The sequence below is a fragment of the Empidonax traillii genome, unplaced genomic scaffold (genome assembly GCF_003031625.1).
Source record: "Empidonax traillii isolate 1590-97213 ecotype Southwest subspecies unplaced genomic scaffold, ASM303162v1 scaffold169:size887049, whole genome shotgun sequence".
Taxonomy (NCBI): domain Eukaryota; kingdom Metazoa; phylum Chordata; class Aves; order Passeriformes; family Tyrannidae; genus Empidonax; species Empidonax traillii.
Window position 1 is genome coordinate 191,360 of NW_020955362.1, and position 22,165 is coordinate 213,524.

At 41.6% G+C, this 22,165-nt stretch overlaps 2 protein-coding genes across 2 annotated transcripts in view; one reads left to right on the plus strand and one right to left on the minus strand.

Moving 5' to 3' along the window:
• KDELC1 (KDEL motif containing 1) overlaps positions 1-13,561 on the plus strand; it is a 14,963-nt gene extending 1,402 nt beyond the window's left edge. The window contains exons 2-11 of the mRNA XM_027885654.1: positions 2,944-3,278; positions 5,352-5,557; positions 5,966-6,171; positions 6,904-6,981; positions 10,074-10,246; positions 11,154-11,391; positions 11,981-12,190; positions 12,541-12,630; positions 13,171-13,275; positions 13,495-13,561. Of these exons, the coding sequence (XP_027741455.1) occupies positions 2,944-3,278; positions 5,352-5,557; positions 5,966-6,171; positions 6,904-6,981; positions 10,074-10,246; positions 11,154-11,391; positions 11,981-12,190; positions 12,541-12,630; positions 13,171-13,275; positions 13,495-13,512 (1,659 nt within the window). The 3' untranslated portion in view covers positions 13,513-13,561. The remainder of the gene's footprint in view (positions 1-2,943; positions 3,279-5,351; positions 5,558-5,965; positions 6,172-6,903; positions 6,982-10,073; positions 10,247-11,153; positions 11,392-11,980; positions 12,191-12,540; positions 12,631-13,170; positions 13,276-13,494) is intronic.
• A 1,197-nt stretch (positions 13,562-14,758) lies between these two features.
• On the minus strand, positions 14,759-20,800 carry TEX30 (testis expressed 30). The gene is made up of 5 exons (XM_027885662.1): positions 20,722-20,800; positions 19,384-19,614; positions 17,906-17,957; positions 16,270-16,478; positions 14,759-15,119 (listed from the first exon to the last, which is right to left on the minus strand). The coding sequence occupies exons 1-5, from the start codon at positions 20,737-20,739 to the stop codon at positions 14,946-14,948; spliced, it is 684 nt and encodes a 227-aa protein (XP_027741463.1). The 5' UTR covers positions 20,740-20,800; the 3' UTR covers positions 14,759-14,945.
• Between the last annotated feature and the right edge of the window lie 1,365 nt (positions 20,801-22,165).

Consider the following 22,165-nt stretch of genomic DNA (forward strand, 5'->3'; position numbering starts at 1 on the left):
ACCAGACCCTGCTGCCCCAAGCTCTTAGGTTAAAGTGGGATAGGGTAGGCCAGGCTCAACACAAGCCTTGGCTCAACTTTGGGGTCACGCTTCTACATCTTCCTGCTAAGCATGGGAAAGGTGTAGGAGCATAACTGAGTGTTGGGTTCTCCTGGAGAACACGGGACTGACATGAGGACCTTTTATTTGCACCAGGTTTCTCTTCCTTCCCCTGACAGTAGTAAGAGTACATGTAACCAAAATGCTTCTGGAAAATTCTATGAAGGAACAGAAATTTATTTCAGGTAACAGTGTCTGGAACTGCAGAAAATATTTCTCATCTCGTCCTTCACCCAGCGTAATTTCAACATGAACAAACACGGTGACATTGAAGATACAATTGGAGCTGTTCTGGTACTTCCACTATTGTTTAAAATTCTATTATTTTTAAATATCTGCAATCATGATATTAATTGATTGATTTTATAACAAAGTAGTTACAAAATTTTTAATAAAAAAATATGAAAAAGTTATATGGTGTACTGCTGAAGAAGATTCACTGCCTGCAATTACAGCACAGTGGTCTCAGCCCACAGAGCCCCTATTCCCAGCAGTAGTTTATGTGAGAAGTGCTGCAGATAATGGGAAAAATGTCCTCAAATGCTAGAGTTACTTGATAGTGGTTAGGCAGAGCAAAGTTGAAAAAGTCCTCTAGAAAGAAGTCGTGGGTACAGTCAAGTTTGCCATCCCCTGTGTTAGGGAAACTTCCCTGTCCAGCCACTCTGGCAGTCACGCTTGCACTGTGTGAGGTGGGGCCGAGGCCCCTTCGCAGCTACAGCCCCTGCACTCACAGTCAGACCAGGTTTCCTCACAAGCTCAACCCCAGGTTTACCATAGCACAGTCTCAGACATCCAGATCCTTGAAATAATTTAATCTTGGTGCAATAACTAAATAACAGAATAACAGCTCATGCTGAGGAGGGACCCCGAACAAAGGGACCCCTGGGCTTTTAGATCCTCACAGTCTAAGGAAGGGTGAGTCTGGGGGTTGTTGGCTTCTGCCATGTCTCTGAGTGTCTGGTCCCCTGGATGGGCCACAGGTCCCAGTGCCCCTTGTTAGGCAAAAGGTTGGCAGTTCACAGACTCTTGCCTTGGGCTGGGGCTCCTGCGCCCCCAGAGCTCAACCTGCAGCTGGCACTGCAGTTGCACACCAAGCTACCTGCATGCACTGAATGTATTCTTTAACACCCTGGACACGAGCTTTCAGTATTTTATGTGGCTTCAACCTGAGATAACGTGCCTATTGTAATGGAGAGCAGCCCTTATGCCTTTGCCAGCTGGAAGCCTGTTGAGCCTTAATCGGCCAACAGCTTTTGATGTAATTAAATAATTCTGCCTCCAAAGCATTTTCATCTGAGCCAAATTATAGACATTAGGGTAGCAGCAACGTTGGCTTTGCCAGCCAGGGCTAAAATTAGGTTGCATGATTTATCTTACAACTTGTTTGGGTGCTGACAAATAGTGCCAGATCTCTGTACGGATTCCCTGAGCACTTATGTGGAGGAGAAAAGCTGGAGGAGAGAACATCAGGACGATGGAAATGTGTCACTCTTGCTTCATCACTGCTGTGTTCTTTATAACATGTCAGTGCCACCCTGTTAGGAAGAAGGATGTTCTATGAATTCTATAGCTATCAAATTTCTTTTTAAATAAAAACATCTTTAAAGTTCTTTTCCACTAGAGGGGACTGGCTTCTCTGGTACAGCAAAATACAAGCTGAGTATGATTTCTGCCTGTATAACACATCCACAGAATAAAGATGGGGAAAGGAGAAGAGCTAAAGGGTCATGGACATAAAATAGGGCCCGTGTGAATTTTTAGGCTGGAAATTGCAAATCTTCTAAACTGCTGAATGTCCTGAAAAATCACGGCAATGGGAACACCATGGGGCAGAAACTGTGTCTTTAAAAGCCAAAGCTTGATAATTTTTACGTCATTTCGTAATGAGGTTGTTGGTTAGAAAAGACTGCATTTGTTAAACGAAGTGATCATTTCTCAGCTTGCAATTTTCTCCAAGTGAGTGACTTTTGTGTGCTTTTCTCTAAACATACAGTATTTCAAAATGTAAAATACAAAATGTCTTTGAAATTCATGACTCCTTGATAATGAGGTTCAATTTTCTGTATTGTTTGCCTTAACAAGAGAAAAGCAATAACGAGCAAAGTTGAAAGCATTTTTTGGGATTCAAGTTCTCCCATGAAGAAGCTTTAATTTTTCTAAGGCTTCTGCAGCTAAATGACAAAAGCATATGAGTATGTGTGAATACAAACCTATCTGAAAGGAGGTTCTAGCAAGGTGGATGTTGGTTTTTCAAGTAGCAAGTGATGAGAGGAAATGGCTTCAAGTTGCACCAGGTTTAGATTGGATATAAGTAAAAATTTCTCCATGGAAAGGGTCGTGCAGCAGTGGAACAGGCTGCCCAAGTTAGTGGTCGAGTCACTACCCCTGGAGGTATTCAAAAGGTGTAAGACATGGTTCTCAGTGACAGGGTTTAGTAGTGGAGTTGGCAGTGCTGGGTTAGTCAGTGGTTGAATTCCACGTTCTCAGGGGTCTTTTCCAACCTGAATGATTCTGTTTGTAGTCAAGCACAGCACTAGCACTAGCTTTATGCTAGTGGAATCCTGAGGTTGGATTATTTGACAGACAAATGGCTATGAAATCACCGAAGGTGCGTGTGTGGCGATTGGCATCGGGCTGTTGAGGTGCCCTTTTCTCCTCTGCTGCGGACAATGCCAGACCTGCCCTACCGGCGGCCACACATCACAGAACCACGGAACAGTGACTTGGGTTGGACCCCACAGTGAGGTTGGAAGGGACCTCTGGAGATCACCTAGTGAAACCCCCCTGCCAAGGCCGGGTCGCACAGTGCGGGTGACACAAGAATGTCTCCAGATCGAATTCCAGCTGCCTCCATTCAGCGCTCCCGCGCCGCCTCCCGCCCAGCCCGCGGCTCCGGCAGCGCCGCCCCGCCTTCCCCGTGTCGCCGCCCCTGGAGCCTCGGCGAGGGCAGGACTCCCCAGCGCCGCGGCGAGGGCAGGAGGCCGGTTCCTGCGGTGTTCCCCCGTCAGGGCAGCGCTGCCGATGCTGTGGCCGCTGTGCCTCGCTCTGGCAGCCGCCGCGGGCGGGGCCGGGCGGCCGAGCGCCGAGCGCAGCGCCGTGTGGGGGCCCGGGCTGCGGGCCCAGGCGGCGCTCCCCGCGCGGTACTTCTACGTGCAGGCCGTGGACGCCGCGGGGCAGAGGTGAGGGCGCGGCGCCTTTCCAGGGACACTGCGGGCAGCGGCCGTCCGGAGGGCTTGGGGTTGTCTTGTAGAAAGGGGCAGGCTGAGAGATCTTTTCGTGACTTTTTCTGCGTATCAGTTAGTGAAAGCTAGTTAATCTTTTCAAGGAGTATCAAACAACTTCGCGATTTGCACGGGATGAGAGCAGCAAAACATATGTGTTAGTCCAGCTAAAAATTTATGGCTTATTCTCCTTCGTCAAAACTTTAACAGTGACAAATACATTTAATTTATTATGTTCAGGCATCCTGCTTGTTTCCACTGTTGGGAACATCAGTATTTCTCCTACATGTGTAGTCATGAGATCACTAGGGTCATTTACTAATTACTCCATTGGCCATTTAGGTAAAACTTCATAGGAATGGATAAGACAAGGAGCAATGGCCATAACTAAAACACAAGAAGTTCCACCTCTGCATAAGGAAGAACTTCTTTACGCTGAGGGTGGCAGAACACTCCAACAGGCTGCCCAGGGAGGTTGTGGAATCTCCCTCTCTGGAGGCATTCCAAACCCACCTGGATTTGTTCCTATGTCACCTGCTCTAGGTGACCCTGTCTTGGAAGGGGGATTGGACTAGATGATCTCCAGAAGTCCCTTCCAACCCTAAGTATTCTGTGATTTTATGATTTTCAGAGGACACTCATGGCTTTCCATTTCCACAGGGAAGAAACTCTGATCGCACAGCCCAGGGAGGAGCTTGGAATGCTCCATCCAGGTCATCCAGATTAGATGCAGCATGGCTTGTGTGAGTCCAGAAGCTGCCAGTTCAGTTTATCTTGGAAAGTAAATATTTCCTTCATTTCATTGAACTGCCAGCTCTCTAGTATATCTGGGCAAGTTAAGGTAACCAGGCTGTTGGGCTGTAGTCCAGCTAGTCCCACCACCTCTTTCTCTATCTGAAGTTCTCCCTAAATATTTTGGACTATGTTTAAAGGGATGAAAGAAAGGTTGAAGAAAGTTGGCAGATGCAGCATTTTGACTGCACCAGCTTTGTTCGTACCTCAATGATATGTGTTAACTTCAGATGATTTTTCAGATTATTGTATTTGGTTTTACGGAAATTTTTCTATGTTTGGTATATGGTGAATTTTACCAAAATATTGTAAGTACACACTGAATTATATGATCCTACTGTAATGTTTTTTCCCTACTGAGACATTTGCATTTTTAGTATTCTTTTTTTTGCCCCCTGTATGAGCTACCATAATGATTAAGGTGTTTATTCTTTATTTCCTTAAATAATACCTGGAAAATAAAGTAATCTGAAAGCATTTTGCATCTGCATGTAAAATAACAGACTTATTAAGCTGCTAAAGTGAAATTTGTTCTAGTATTTTTTTTTTTTTAATAGAATCATGGAATGGTTTGGGTTAGAAGAAATTTCTAAAGATCACCTTGTTCCAACCCCCATGCCATGGGTAGGGACACCTACTAGACCAGGTAGCTCAAAGCTGTCTCCAGCTTGACCTTAAACACTTCTACTTATGGGGCATCCACAACTTCTCTGGGCAACTTATTTCTGTGTCTTATCACCCTCACAATTTCTTATTTATAATCCAATCAAATCTACTCTTTTTCACTTTAAAACCCTTGCCCCTTGTTCTGTCCCTACAGGACAGATATATCCATTTATCTACATGCTCTCTACCTTCCCTTAATTTTATATTTGAGCTACTACTAATCAAGAGCTGTGCTGGATTTTTAAAGCTGCTCTGTTCCCATATAGTCAAAGACCATATTTCCAACACTGTTCACCATGTAGGGCACCAAGTGATTTTTAGAGGTGTGCTCATGACTGAGTGTAACCTTCTTGATGCCTTATGCTTCAACAGCATGAGATGTTTCAGGTAACCTAACAAAATTCTCTTTGGAAAAATTACGCCTTGTTCGTGAGTGTTAGGATGTACTCAAAGAGGGCTGGCGTGGCTCAGGGAAGTTATTGGAAATCTGTCAGCTTGAGAAGGAATTGGTTGGACTAAGAAACCTGTTGTGTGTTGGCTTTTTTATTAAGCTCCCACTTACTCTCTGGTTAGGTTCACTTCATCACCAGGTGAAAATGCATTCCAGGTGAAGATCACTGCTCCTGATGAACAGTTCACTCGGGTTGGTGTGCAAGTGTTAGACAGGAAAGATGGTTCCTTCCTCGTGAGATACAGGATGTATGCCAGCTACCAAAACCTGAAGATAGAAGTCAAAACTGGAGATAAACATGTTGCACAGTCTCCATATATTTTAAAAGGTAAGAGGCAGCATAACACACAGATTTCCTGTCACAGTTTTTCTCACAAACTGTGTCCCAGAATGTCTTCTCAGATAAGCATAGGATTCTTTGGGACCTCAGTACTTTTCTGAACTATCAAATTCCATTGGAATTATGGGTAAGTGTCCTACGCGTACTGTTTAAAATAATAAAAATAAGCAAATGCTGTGAAGCTGTTGCCTAGCAAATACATGGAGAGGGCTCACACAGAAACTGATGTAGGTTGACATGACTCCATTGGAATTAAAAAAAATTTCAAACATGTCCATTCAGAGAGTTGCTGAATGTTTGGCCCTAAGCAATGAATGTTCAGTGCCTAACCCTCTTTTGTGATCTCAACAGGTCAGTAGTATGATTTATTAAAAATAATAATTCTGTTCCTGATAGGACCTATTTACCATGAAAACTGTGACTGCCCTCAGGAGGACAGCAGTGCATGGCTGGAAGAGATGAACTGCCCTCATACCATTCCACAGATTCAAAGAGACCTAGCAAATTTTCCCACTGTTGATCCAGATAAGATTGCAAAAGAAATTCCGCAGAGGTTTGGACAAAGGCAGAGTTTGTGTCACTACACCATCAAAGATAATGAGGTATGGAATGGGTTAATCTGAAGTCCATGTGGGAACTTGGTAGCAAATCATGCAGCTGGGCAGTTTGGCTGTTCCCAATTGTAAAAGTTTCTTCGCTTGCTTCTCTGTCCTTGAATACTTTGCAGTTTGTATATGAGCTCAGCAATATCTGTCCTGCTTTGTGAGTGCTTCTTGTCCACGTTACAACTGAAACAACTGCAACACAGCAAAGGCAGATTACTTTCCAGGCAATCAATATGAGTACTGGGCATACATCCAAGTCTCCTAAATGCTAATTCAGTTTCCTGCTCGCTGAATAATATCACTGTGAAGTGTCACAATCATCTAATTTGGAGTGCATTAATAAATTACATCATGCATTATTCTGAGGTAAGGAAATACTACTTTTAGCTCCACGAAGGATCAGAGTTACACTTCTTTTTAACAAAACTGTACTTCAGTAGAGTTTTATATGGAAATGAGAACAATGGAACACCACAGAAATAGGCAACCAGTTTCTGTTTCCATGAAACAGACCTGGAATATTTAAAAAAGCAGGCAAAGCTTGTAATTTTTCATTTTTTTTGTCACTTTTCTGTGATGAGATTTCTAAAGCTTCCCAGCTGATTCGTAAATCTGTACAGCCTTACAATCTGTCTGATTAGTTGCTAAGCAATTAAAAGAGCTCTAAATTGTGCCAGCTATTCTCAGAAATGAAAACACCAGGCCAATAAAACCTTTGTTTATTTTCAGGTTTATATAAAGACATATGGGGAACATGTTGGCTTCAGAATTTTCATGGATGCCATACTGCTTTCTTTGACAAGAAAAGTGAGTATTTCTGCACATTCTGTATGTCCCAATTTATAGAAGCCTGGGCTTAACAAATGCACTTCTACATATTTGTTGCTGTTTCTGTTAAAAAGCTCCAGTTCTTTTATTAATAATGGAAAGGTCAGATGGATTTTCCTTGTTCGAAGCTGGTATGTTCTAGAATGCCATCGATCAGAGTATTACAAAAGTTAATTGAATAGCAGGCTTTTATAGGTGAGTTTGATAAATCTGGAACAGGTTGTGTTGGGTTTTTTTCTGTAGACAAAATAAATCATCCTGTAGCATCTAATAGAAAATTTGCAAGTACATTTTACAGGATGACTTAAAAAATTAGGAAATGTATATCGTTTTTCATTAAATTCAATTAAGGAGGAGTACCAAAAGCCCAGCAGGTGGGGTGTGGGGAAACTCCCTTGATGTATAAGCAAAAAGCATCATGAAGACTCTTTCCTAGGGAAACTTTGGAAAAATACCTGGCATGTACACAGTGACAGAATATAGCAGGGCTGAAGTTTCAGCACACACAAATATGTGATTTTTACATAAAATAAGTAGAAAGAGAAATATTAATATAGCCAAGTTAATATCTGGTTTTGACTGAAAAAAGGCAAAGTGCCTGACCCCTTAAAAAGGGGAGAAGAAAGAGAGAAGAACTACTAAAGTATGGAGTTGTTCACCTAGAAAGGTTTCTTAAAAATTTAGTAAAAATAAGCACATTGTAAGTAGCTGAAATATAAGGTAATTGGTATGAAACAACATGGATTTATCATGAAATATAAGTCACAGCACTGTAATTTCCTTCTATAACAAGATAACAGTTTCCCTGTATGATGTTAAGTATCTTCATTTTAGGCTTTTGGGGGTAAGTCTCACAAGTTTCTCACAAACAACATAGAAGTCTTTGCCTAGAAGAAACTAATGTAACCTGCTTGGAAAGCCTTACTTAAGTAATTGTTGTCAGTGTTTCCAGAGATGTGAAAGGTGTCACAAACATATTTTTCAGAGATTTATCATAGATTCAATCACCATTTAATAGCTAGTTATATTTTGACTGAATGATGGACTAGAGAATATGCTTACTGAATTTTCAGATAGCAAAAATGAAAGAACCCACAAGCACCTCATGGTACAGCATTATAACTTTAAATTGTCTTAACAAGTAAGAGATACTGTATGAAAAAATGGATAAAGTGACAAGGGCAGGATACTACACAAAGGCTGGAAAAGTGATATAGTTATGACAGCTGTTTAAAACAGGGTGCGTGGTAATTTTCTGCAGAAAAGCGTGAAGGTTTAAGGTATCACAAATGTAATATGAGTCAACAGTAGCATGCTGTTGTGAAAACTAACCACATGCATAAACACAACATGGGAAAGAAATGTAGAGTAACCAACTTCAGGATGAGTAATGGATCAGTTATGCTACGCTGTCTGCCTTTGATTGTCATGATTGTCATAAGAAAGACTGCCCACTTACTGACATTGCACAGGAAAGTGGTAAGAATGACTAGACATACAAATGAAAAATCATTTAAATGGGGATTGTTTCATCTAACAGTTTCTAAGGGAAGACATGAATGTAGCCTTTAATTATCTAAAAGGTTGCTCTGCAGAAGATGGAAGTAAACTGTTCTTGGTGTCAGTAGTCAGTAGAAATAATGGAATTGAATTGCGTCTAAGGAATTTAGGCTGAACATTGAAAAAGAATTGCTAACTCTGAAGACAGAAACTGTTTACAGATCTAGAAGACACAGTTTGTCTCAGTCCCATTAAATACCTCGTAAATTTCTGTCCAGACATTGTCACTGAATGACAAGATATCTTTTGGTTGGAGAAGAAGGTATAACCTGTTGAATGATTCTGCCATTGAAGATGTAGATAAAATACAATTTGTAGGCTGTATGCCCATTGTAACCATTAGATGGCACTGTGCTAATGAAGTTTAGTGCTGAGGATTAGAACTCCCACAAAAGGTACACAACGAAACGTTTTCAGTCCACCTGAAGGCAAAAAGTACTGCTTTGGGTATCTGCCTCTTCCTGTATTGTCGAGTTAAAGAAGACTATCTTCAACCATTTAGGAGAGTGTTTGATATTTGCCAAATTATTAACTTCTTTTGCTTTGAAAGAGGCAACTGAGGGGGATGTAGTAGAGATTTATATTTTTTTAAAAATTAAGAGTGAACTGAGATACAACATGAGTTCTACACTGACATAATATGTACCCTCAGGTTTCTGTAAAACACAGCCATATGTCATCTTTTGCTTTCCAGACTGAACTGTCCTACCATTTTCAGTTTTTCCTCACAAGGCAGCTGGTCCTTTCTTTGGAAAAGTATAAAGCTGCCTTTCTTTGTTCCTTCTCTTACTTCACTTGCAAATATCCAAAACCACATGCAATGCTCAAGATTGCAGTGCATCACAGTTTCATACAGCTGCAAAATTATGCCCTCTATTCTGCTTCCTGGCCACAAACAGTATTTTGCTTGCTTTTTAGCTGTGACAGTGATTTCAGCAATGGTTCCATACTGCAGAGTATTTAAAATAAGTGAGGATGTTATGATTAATAATTAACCCCAGTGCTGACTAAATGTGGTCTTCCCATCATAGCTGTTCATTTCTTCTGTTGGATTTAGGCATCCTGCAGACACAAGGTGAATCAGTTCGCTCATGTGACAGAAAACTAATTTACCACCCAATAGCAATATCCCACATAGTAACAAGGTGGTTCAACTTACCTTGGAACTATACAACTCTTTACTAGATCCCAGTGCTAGCCTGATACAAAGATTGTGTGGCCAATCAGGTAAAGAAACCAACTTCTAAAAGGGGGTGTTCCTATGCCTTAAAAAAAAGGGAGCATTTACATGACTTTGTACAAAACTTTTTTAAAAAGATATTATCTTGTAGGTTTTACTCTGCAGTCTCAGTACTTCTAACATGTTTCTGAAGTCTAATGATTTATTACAGGTATATTAAGTATATTAGACTCCTGGTTATTTTTTCCTCCTGCTTTCAAAATACAAGATGCCAGCAGAAGAGTACTGCTTTGTGTTAAATTGCACTTGTGCCTACTTTGCTTCTGTTTAGGTGAAAATGCCAGATGTAGAATTTTTTGTTAATTTGGGGGACTGGCCTCTGGAGAAAAGGAAGTCCCCACAGAACCTGCACCCCATCTTCTCGTGGTGTGGGTCCAATGAGTCAAAAGATATCGTTATGCCAACATATGACTTAACAGACTCAGTTTTGGAGACTATGGGACGGTAAGAAATTGCTTAAACTTTCCACAAAATTCACAGTGAATGATTTTCCATAGAGATAACATATATTAACAGTGTATTAACTGTTTTCATTTATTCATTGAGACAATGGCACCCTGCAGGTAGGCAATAACTGTGTAATCAATACATTAACATTTATTTAAAAAAACAAAATTAATAGTACTTAGAATCTCTCAAGGGTAGGCATTTGGTTTGTTTGCTTTGTTTCTCCCTGCACGAACATGTTGATGACTGGCCAGGTGTCTTTTATTCCTGATTCTGTTAGAATCCTTTTTTCTGTACCTTTAAAATCCCAACACAGCTAGAATTCTTGAACTAGGAGCTACCATCTCCCACTTTAATTACTGATCATGATTAGGCTTGGCAACTGTTCTCTCGTTGTCCTGAAATGTTGCCAAGCCAGCTTCTAAGAGATCTCTATAATCCATCTTGAAACTGTTTATCATTTCACTGCATTGAGTTCATGTTCCTTTTTTTTATTATCAAGACTTTTTCTAATTTTGCTACCTCCTGCCCTCCCAGTTTATGTGTTTTAATTTAGCAACGTTTTTAAGGAAGTGAAATATGATGTATTAAGCAAGTTATTTTACCCTGCATCACTTTCACGTGTTTGGAAAACATATCCACTTTTACCTACTTTTTTCCATAACAATTGCCAGGTACTCTTTCCACATGCCATGTTGTTGAACTGATGCTGTCATGCCACACGCTTATGAACTTAACATCTGTTATCTGGTTTTATTGCTGCAAAATACTGATATTGATGCAGACCATGGTGTGCTCATGACTTACCTTCATCTTTGGTATTTGCTTGTTGGTACTTTGAAGTAATTGCAATGTAAAATATTTCCAGCAGGCTTCACTATTAAATCACTTCTTTCTCCTCCAGAGTCAGTCTGGATATGATGTCAGTTCAAGCCAACACTGGCCCATCATGGGAAGACAAGAATACCACAGCGTTCTGGAGAGGACGTGACAGCCGCAAAGAGAGGCTTGAGCTTGTAAAACTCAGCAGAAAATATCCAGAGACCATAGATGCTGCTTTCACAAACTTTTTTTTCTTTAAACATGATGAAAGCCTCTATGGCCCCATTGTTAAGCACATTTCATTTTTTGATTTTTTTAAGGTAAGCCACTAACCATTTCCATTGAACTAGGTTCTTGATGTTTCTTTCCCATTGTCAAATAACTTAGTATATATTATTTTTAATAATGTGGGTTTTAGTTTTTCAGGACAACACCAGTAACAAGCATGAATAGACATCCCTCCAGGGAGATTAACTGCTATGTAGCTCTTACACTGAGGATAATTATGTCTGATTTACATCTAAAGGTTCTGTAGAACCTTGTGTAATCTATATAACTTCAAGTTCCTTTTTATTTCTTTTTCCTGATTCAGCGATCAGGACTACTAACATAACTAACATAGTGGGAAAATCGGTGGATGAAGTGGCACATCTACCCTCACATCAGAGGATGAGCGTCTAAGAATTCCCAGAGAACTTAACTGACGAAGAGGGCAGCTGTGTGTACCCTGCACTGTGATGAATTCCAACCTAAATAATAAAACCTACTTAGACATTGATGCTTGCCTAGCCAATCCTACATGTCTCAATATCGGCAAGTCAGTAACACCAGTGCCCTCAGAATCATATAACCTAACCAAGCCACTGGGATCTTGTGTTTGTTCATAACCTGTGGTCCTTTTCTTTCCAGTATAAATATCAAATTAATATTGATGGCACAGTGGCAGCATACAGATTGCCTTATCTACTAGCAGGAAACAGTGTGGTGCTAAAGCAAGACTCCATATACTATGAGCATTTCTATAATGAGCTGCAGCCATGGAAACATTATATTCCATTTAAAAGTGACCTGAGTGATCTACTAGAAAAACTACAGTGGGCAAAAGAGCATGATGAAGAGGTAAATACACATTTAGAAGTGTTCAGTAATGTTTCTAGAAGAGAACAAAAATTGCCTTTCTTTAAAGCAAACAAAAAAAATATTAGAAGAACTTAAACATTATTTTCATCAACTCCACAAATGAGAAAACCACTTGAAAAATACATAATACTGCCCTTAATTTGAAATTAAACTTTGTAAAAAATTAGGAACATTTTCGTAACAGTGCCTTAACATTTAAATTAAAAATGCTTATTTAAGTTATCCTAAACTGTCAACATCATACTTAACTTCATAACCAACACTGGCATCCTCAAATAAATACTAGTTTTGGGAATAATAAAAAACCAAAGCAATATTTTTTTTGACAGGCAAAAAATATTGCAAAATCTGGACAAGAATTTGCAAGAAACCATCTCATGGGAGACCACATTTTTTGTTACTACTTCAAACTTTTCCAGGTCAGTATATTTTTAATGGCTACTGGCACAAAAATAGAAATCACAGAGAAAGAATTCAGGGCAACAGAGCTGCTGGAAATTGGGCAGCCCAGTACTTGAAGCCACAAAGCAAGCAGCAGCAATTAAAATCTTAATTCGGTTTACAAACATTGTATTCAATTATATCCTGTGAAACCCTTTAAGACTATGATGATGCTTTGAGAAGCACTCGGATCCCATAAATCTTGATCTAATCTGCAAGAATATGTTGCCCACAACGATCAAAGAATTCCACATTAGATGCACGCCCTGTGAACCACAGCTGAAAATATCTGTGCATTAGCACCAAGGTACCAAAACTCCAGTGAGGCACCCGAAGGGGTTCCCTTCTGCAGTTAAGTGTCTGCTTACCCTGTCTGTGACACAGTGTGGAGTGACAGACTGTGTACCCCAGAGTTTTTATAGAATTACTCAGCTGAGTTGGTTGGTGCAGTATTTACAGCCAGACATACAATCTAACAAGTTTATGATTTAATGATACATTTTTTTTTTTTAAACTAGGAATATGCCAGCTTGCAAGTGAGTGAGCCAAAAATCAGAGATGGAATGGAGAAGGTGCCACAGCCTGATGATGACCTTTTCCCGTGCACTTGCCACCGAAAAAAGGTACAGCACGTGCAGAGTTAAACATGAAGTGCTGAGTGTCTTCAGTTCTTGTCAACCCCCCTAGGAGAGGCGCTGCTCAGTGCCCCTGGTATCAGTTACCAGGCCAAGCCATTAACACCTATCAAACTTAGAAACTTTTCTTGATGTATTTGCAGGACTAGACAGTGAAAAATTGAGCTTCCAGTTAACTGAAACAAGTTTCTTCTTTCTTGACTGCAGGCCAAAGATGAACTCTGACAGAAAGGAATTAATTTTTTTCAGTACTTGCCTACATTGAGACTGTCTTCTTAAAAAAAGAAGAAAAATTTGAGTTAATATGCCAGTGGATAATGTCAGTGGATATTACGAAGTTTGCCATATAATGATCAACATACGGAAGAAAACAAAGTACGTCCTATTTCCTTTTTATCATGCAGTGGTGGCAGAGTCTTGTTCAAACACTTTTTTTTTTTTTTTTTTTAATAAAAAACAGGTTTGTATCAGTCATGTATTCCTGTCCCGAGTTACCTTGGAGATGCAGATACTTTTTACTCATGCTTGTTATACTGAGTCTTTTCAGAAGTATGTTCTGCAAAAAAGGGCAGATGAGAATTGTACATTTGCTCCCCACACCACATATCTACCCAAAGGCTTCTTTTTCAGACCATAACCTTGACCCTTCTGAGAGGATCAGTATTCTCAAAAAGGGTTCATAATAAATCTTATTAACCTGAAGGAAAAACACAATTCATATATTGCTGTAAGCTTTGGTTACACCCACAGGTTACTCATAGCCCTTAATGGGGAAGGCTGCAGCTGCCTGCACACACAAAGTGTTTCATCTGCTGTGCAATGTCAGAGCTCAGACAAGGACCTGAGTTGCCCCTGCTAATGTGTAATGAGGTCCAGACCCTGGCCTGCCTCTTTAGAGCCCTCTGGAGAGAAGCCTTGTGCAGCAGGTCACAATGGAGGCAGAACTGCTTCCTGCTGCAGGAGCTCCTCCATCACTATAAATACAATTTGTGGTTTATCAGTATTTATGAGAGGGCCTCCGTGATCAGTCCTTTACACAAAGGCCGTGTCTGGAGGAGACTGTTCAAAACTGTAACCCAGTCTTGGATCCACTGCCCAGCTGTGCCTGCACTGCCTCCGCCTCCCCACACAGGCCCACAGTCTGGCTCCCTGAGGTGGCAACACTGTGAACCGTGAGAGATTCTTCTCAGCATCTGGGAGTGGCACCAAGGCAGGTGAGTACACCAGGCCCGCCAGCCTCAAGGGATGTGCTGGTAGAATTCTACAAATCAGTAGGTTTTAATTGCAAGCATGTAGAGCATCAGTGATGTACTCAGAAATTGAAGGTACCTAAAGCTATGCTAAGTAGATATTTTCCAGTATATTACTTCAAATGTTATTCAAAAGCATTTACTTAGTGCTCTGCATTCCTAAGTGTTGTATACGGTTATTTGCACAGAAACACAGAAAAAAATGCTGCCATGATATGAAATATTTTCTGTCCTTCAAGAAGTTCTTTATTGTTTTGCATATTTTTTTCATTTATACAAAGCTTTATTTGCATTTGCACTGAGACCTCTAAGAAGATGTTTTAAAAAATACGCCTCTCAAAAATAATAAACTCTTACTTTGCCATATTTAGGAAAAACTATATGAAGATACTGCATAAACACTGCAAATTATTTGTGCTCCAGTTCAACATTCTCTCTAAGCCATGAAAAAACTTGGGCATTTATTTCTTCCATGACATCGTCTGTTGTTCGTCCTTTGACTGCCATCCCATGGTTGGCTTTATCAATCCAATGGATTTTTTTAGGGGCTTTCATTTTGCTTGCCACACCTTCTAGCAATTGCTATGGAGAAAATAAGAATTAAAAAGTTAGAGAATCAGCTGCTACAAACTGTGCAACTCCTAGATGTCTCTCGCTTTGCCTGTGTAATGCCTGATAGGCAGCTCTTAAAAACAAAATGGATCTGTGTGCACATGAAAAACACCTTGATAGGAAAACAGGATGTATTCTGTATTCATGATATGAATGCTGTGCTCAGCAACAGGATCTGCTCAAAGGTCTGCCCTCACTCAAACACAGAATAGCAGCAAATTAAAACTTCAAAAACTGAAAAGGTTACAGCCCTGTGCAGGCACCTTCCCCAAAATGACGAAGGAATCCACTTCTATTGTCAGGGGGTAGTGCTAGCAATACAGATACTTCCTAAGTCAGGTTTGTCTGTAGGGGCTGAATAGCAATATAATTCCTTAGGGACTGACTTTGATGCTGTTGCACTTTCTCAGCAAACAGATCAAAGAACCAGTTCAGAAACTCTTAAAGATTTCCCCATTAAGAGGGCACTGCAGGGATCTTGCTGGTTGCTAGTCTGACTCATTTTGGTGACAATTCCTCTCAAAAGCACTATGACTCCTTAGAAGCTGTCCAGGCATGGAAAGTGCTGGTTGGACACACTCCCAAATTCAAGCTGACCTGTTCAACAGATAGGTGTTTGCAGGAAAATGAGGCAGAAAACCACCGTGTTCTCACCTCTGCACACCTGTTCTTCAACTCTACAAAAATATCAGTTTCTACCATAGAAGCCTGATTTCTGAGCCAGAACTGCTTTGCTAGAAGAATTTGTCATGAAAATGTGACAAATATGAAATTGGTAGCACAGTACAGCATACATTTTGTAATCTGAAATGGTTAAAATAACAACTCATTCCTTCTGCTTTTAATTTGTACAATAAAAAACACTTAAATCAGTGGTATTTCAGTGGCCCAAAGATGACTTTGCTAAAGTGGAAGATCAAGCATGATCCATAGCTTTTAAGTAGCAAAGGAAAGCACCACCAGGCTTCCTTATGTCCAGTGAAGTTTCCTACCCAAGGCTTCCTTCAGAAGACATATATTTAGAGAAGGCTGTAATCAGGTACACCGTACAGATGTCACTCTGGCTCATTTCTACTCCTCCAGACTGCCCTTTCATAGCAGGATTTACAAGGGTACTCACTTTCTCACACATCTCATCTGCTGATCCTGAGACAAACAGCACTGGACACCTGATAAACAATAAATCTTCATCCCGGAGCTTGGACTGAAGTTTTGGTCGATGCAGTGGGTAAGATAAACATATGAGACCTCGAATGAAGTCATCACCATCATCATTCTGGCTAAGCTGACGTATCAGAGAGGCAGCAGCTCGTGAGCCCATGGAACGGCCTTTCTCCCATGTAAAAATAAAGGGAAAAAAGTACATCTGCTGTCACCTCATTCACATTCTTTTTGAGTAAACAACTCCTAAAACAATCCAACTGAGTGTATTCCAGTGTACCCGCAGTAAGAAATGCTAGTGATGCTTTTATTCTTTTATTCCATGAAAAATATTAACCTTAATTTCAATGTTTTCTGCTAAAATAATTGTCTAAGTATATTATGATTTCATGTCCCCATTTAAAAAAGAAGGGAAAAAGAAAGAAAAGATACATGAAGAGGGATCCTTTGCAATACTGGACGGATACAGCCCATCTTGGGGGCAGGGGGAAGAGAGGGACAGGTCCTGAGCTCCAGAGCCTTGAAATTTGAGATAACTATTATATAATCTTGTATAATTCTTTTCATGCAACCCCAATCTGCTCAAATTAAAACAAAGTTCTATGCACCTTACACCCAAAACCAGCAAGTGTTTATGCACACCTCAAACTTCAACCTAAAAGTGAAAGTAGAAGGGGGAAAAAAAAGATTAAGTATGAACCTGTAGCACGAGGTCAGTCAGTGACAGCAAGGGAATATCAAAGCATCTCCTCAAAGACGAGGCATATGAGCTGACAATGCTCTGTAATTGAGTGTTGCAAGGGGCTGATTCCAGTGGGATTAACTTGCAATTTAACTACAGATTTTGTTTCACTTAGTCAGAGAACGTTTTGAATTTCCCATATCAAATTATTCCTAATCACCCCCATCTACTCCCCTTTTCACACAAGGTTTTAATTACCAAAACCTGTTTTGGGAAAACTGTTTTCCATTTGCCCGTAACCAGAATTCTTCAAGACCTGCAGTTAAAAAGTACACGTGGATTACCAAAAAACTCATGCCCTGTCACTTTTCAGAGATAAGTAAGTTTTCCTCCCAAAGTACCTGGAAAATACAATCTGTTGCTCTTTCCCTCCTCCTCTACAGCAAGACCTGTGGCGCCGTGAGAAGGGTGAATAGATCTAGACAGCCATGCTCTCAAGAGAATCCGATGGAAGCAGCAGGCTGAACGTTCCCACTGGTGACCCGAGCAGCAGTGCTGCTCAAGCCAGCTGCACATGTGCCCTGCACAGCCACCAGCTCCAGGGCTGGTCACATTCAGCTCCAGGGGAAGACCCCCAAATGCAGATCTGTAAGTGGGCTTGGCACCCATGGTACCAGGGCAGGCAGAGGGCTGATGATCCACTAATGAAGGTTACAGAGCATTCGACTGCCAGCTCTCCCCAGGGAATACCCACTACTGGGAGGTTATTCAGCTTGTTCCCTCATCAGACAGAAACCTGTTACCCACATCTGTTCATTCACTTCTCAGCAAAGTGGGACAGACTTGGAACAATTACAGACTGCTATTACTGGAGACAGTGTAAGAGAGAAAATTATTGATAATAAAACAATACCTGCAAGGAAGACACCATAAAGTTTATAATCATCAGAAAGTTTTAAGTATTCCTAAAGAAATAAAGAGAAGCATTACAAGTCAAAATTACAAAGCTGGAGATTTCTTCTGTTTGTAGCCAGTAAACACAAAATTGGAAGCACTTTTAACAGTTTAGATTAAACAAAGAACAGATACATACAAGTTGCTCTCTTGGTTTTTTCACACAAATGGTTTCATAACATTTTGAAGCAACAACATAAACATAATCGATTTCACATTAGCTCTCAGCGAGTCTAAAATATCAGGTGCCCTATCAAGTTACCAAAACATGAGCGATTACCGTGTATCAACTTAGTCATAGTAACAGAGGCCATACACACTCTTGGCCCATCAAAAGGCAAAATAAGTTACCCAAAAATGCCCTTCATTCACATCATGTATTTCCAATTAAACGTTTGAGACACGATCAGTTAAGTCTGACAGAAAAGATAAAATTCAGCAACAACTTTTTCAGTTTTTTAGGAGATAACTAATCAGATGCTATCTTAGCAGAGGCCTTTAAACTACCTTTACACAGCAGCATATTAACATAAACTCACTAACAACATTGTGCTTCTTTCAAAAAGAATTAAAGACAGAAAAGTCTGACTTCAAGTTAATGTACATATAATCACAGTGATATACAAATTGGTTCCTTAAGAACTGGAATTTGTTCCCCTACAAAACTGCCTCATGCTCAAGGAAAAGTGCTTCCCATGCCCCACTAAAAGTCACAAAATAACCAGGAAAAAATTTCCACTCCTTCCTACATGCTCCAGAACAGGAGGATCATCTAAACTGATTCTACTATAACAAAAACTTCCTTATTTTAACAAAACTTAATTACGTAGGAGCATCTTTAACAATGTAGCAGCAGCAGCAGGAGAGAAACACCTGCATATAGAAGTTTAAACTGATTTTGAAATCAAAGATTGCTTAGGTTCTAGGGCTCTCATATGCTAATTCCAAATTTTCTTGCTTCAAATCCTGCCGTGACCCAGTCCCCTACGCTTTCCCAAAAGTCTGCTTCTCCCAGCTTCCAAGCCTAAGAGACCCAGAACAACTCCCAGATCAACTTCTCTCAAAACTACTTCCAAAGCTGTTTCTCTTAATCCCCCACCCCTCACCAAGCCCTCCCAAAACACCTACCTCTTGTTTCCATCCCAAACACTTGAGTTTTTCTCAAGCTGTAAACTTTCCCAGGAAACACCCTTGCTTTTTCCTCAAGCTTTCCTTTCTCTCCCTGCACTCTAACCCACACACTTGTGGAAGCTGTTCCAGCTATTGCCCATGTAAGAATTGCTTCTGCTGTTTCTGTGTACAGACAGCACTCCATTTAGTTAATCACTGGTTCCAATTTTCCTGCCCTTCCTTGACTAACGTTTGGCCATAATTTTAAGATACCTAGAAGACCCCGCCAATGGATTTAAGCTTTGGCAGAATTTGGTCACTTCTTACCACAACTGTTTTGAAAGCCTTAGTTCTGTAAGCAAGATTAAGGCTTTTACAAGTAAACCGCAGGCACTGAACTCCATGGGATGCCAGGTAGGCTGCCAGAGACAGTAAGTGAGGGAAATTCATATCTCCTCCAGCTCCATGGGTAAGAATCACTCCATATGTTGATTTCTTCTCTGGGACAGAGAAGATAGCATCAAGGTATTTGTTTCCAAAAGGTATTTTCACTTTAACCTAGAAATGAAACAAACCCTAATATTATTAAAAAAAAAAAAAAAAAAAAAGGAAGCATGTTTCCAGGCCTCACATTATGATGAACTAAAATCAGACAAGAAATAAACAAAAGTTGCAAGCCTGCTTGTATTTCTTCCATTTAAGAGTACTAAACGAGTAACTCTACCCCTGGATCAAAGATTTTCCATGTAAAAATGGGCGAGTCACTTTATTACTCAACACCTTATGTGCTGCATTAGAAAATGAAGCATCCCTGGCTTCAAAGCATAAATTGTAATGATCCTTACCTTCTCTATGTATCTATGTCTAGCTTTTCCAGAGCTAACTAGCAGCCTAAACCACAATATGTGACGTCAAGACACAGCCCAGCAAACACCTCCAGACTGCAAAGCGGGAACCACTCTGTGGAACAGCAGCCTGCATACAGTCGAGGACTGAACTCTCCCCGGGGACAGGAGACAGCAAGGTGCTGCCAGCTTCACAGGAGGAGCAGAACCAAACATGGGACCAGCTGATGTTCTGCAGAACGAAAGGGAGCTGGACGGCACAGCATACGTGTTCCTGCTGCAGCTTCTGAGAACAAAAAGGCAAATACCCCGGTGCTGCGATGAAACCCAACTTCATGCCACTGTCTCCCAGAGGCTCTCCCTGGCAGCGGTCCCACAGGGGAACTGCGCAGAGGGGCAGGAGGTTGGCGGCGGCCTGGCCGAGCTGCTGCTGCTGCCAGAGCCTCTGCCCGGCTGGAGTGGTGGGAGATGCCAGACAAGGGGATGGCAGAGGCGCCTGCACACGGAGCTGGGCAGAGCAGCCACAGCCGCACTTTCCGACCTCCGGGTCGCTGCTCGGGGAGGACCAGCCCAGGCGGGCTCAGCCGCCCACCAGCCATGGATGCGCCTCTCCGGGGAAGGCAGAGGCGGTAGCACACCCACCCCACCCCACCCCGCCCCACCCCACCCCACCCCGCCCCGCCTTCCTCAGCTCCGGGGACTTCTCAGAAGGGAAGGGCAGTTGCCAAGGCTGCAGAACCCCCCGTGTCCCAGTGGAACACAAGCACTTGGACCCCACCGGCAACAAGGACAGCTCAGAGAACCCTGCCGGCGGCCATACCTCGGTATGCCCGCTCATCCTGGCGGGGCGGTGACGTCACGCGAGTGACAGCCCGCCGAGCCAGTCCCGCCCCGGGGGCTGGCCCATGCCTGGCGCTGATTGGCCCACAGCGGGCGAGGCCCCGCCCCCTAAGGCAGGAGCGGGCAGCCGGGCCGCGCTGGGGCTGTGGGGGAGCCTTGGGCGTCTGTGGGTTGAGTCGCGTTAAGTAAACAAAAACTCGCCATAAATAACTTTTATTTCCCTGTACGTGCAAAAAACCCCCACGGACTGATGGGTGGAGATTCAGAAGAAATAAACTACCTAGGGATTGCTTGGAAAGTCGTGTTCTCACTGACTTAGGGAATACAGATATGATGCTTCTGACGAGTTACAGATCACAGAATCAGTTATGTTGGAAAAGACCTGAAATCATCGAGCGCAATTTTTGACCAAATACCACGTCAACTAAACCATAGCACTAAATGCCACGTCCAGTGGTTTCCTGAACACCTTCCAGGGATGGTGACTCCACCACCTCCCTGGGTAGTCCATTCCAGCATTTAACAATCCTCTCCGTGAATAAATTTCTCCAAATGTCCAGTCTAAACCTACCCTGGTGCCGCTTGAGGCCATATCCTCTTGTCCTGTCACTAGTTGCCTAGTAGAAGGTCCCAAAACGCCCCCAGACCCAATTCCCAAGAGGCATGCCTGGGGCAGAACCTGGGCGGTGGCCGGACAGGGATTGGATGAAAATCATTATAAAAACTGTGAACACCTGTATTCAGGAGCAGCCATTAGAGGTATTCCAGAAAGCCTGGGGGCTCATTAAAGCCTTTGTATCCTTATCTTATCTCCTACCTAATTTGGCTTGGAGTCTTTTTTTCCCCACAACCATTTAGGCAGCAAGTGGAAGGTGTCCCTTCTCACGGCAGGAGGGTTGGAACTGGATGAGCCCTAAAGTCCCTTGCAACCGAAACCATTCTATGATTCTACGATGAAATGAATGTGTAAGGAAGGAGAGACTCTGTCATTTTTTTATCCTTTGCTCCATGTGAATGGGGTTGGACCAACCTATTTTTGCCACACTTTTCCTGCAGTAATTTTCCTTCTGGAAAAGGAAGTGGCCCCAAGTATTGCTAATATGTCAAAGGCTAACTTGAGTTATAAATATATACATTAGATTCCAGCTCATGGGCATATTTTTTATGATGGATAAATTCTGGCTTTTATTAAGTTCTGCATATGTAATGAAATACATTGATTTACATGCAAATGAATTGTTTTTCAATTTTGCAACAAAAAGGCAATCCTCATATCTAAGTATTCAAAATTAGGTTTAGGGGAACATTTAAGTAGATTCTGGTTGATTTGCAAGTGTTCTGATAACTCTTCTGAAAACCAGTTGTATTCCCTTACAGGCATATTGAAAATCCTAATTATTTTCTTTACACACTTATACATGAAT

Coding starts and splice junctions, on each gene's coding strand:
- TEX30 (XM_027885662.1), bottom strand. Junction 17,958..19,383: donor AGGCTTTCAAAACAGTTGTG/GTAAGAAGTGAC, acceptor TTATTTCTTTAG/GAATACTTAAAACTTTCTGA. Junction 16,479..17,905: donor TTATGGTGTCTTCCTTGCAG/GTATTGTTTTAT, acceptor CATGGGAGAAAG/GCCGTTCCATGGGCTCACGA.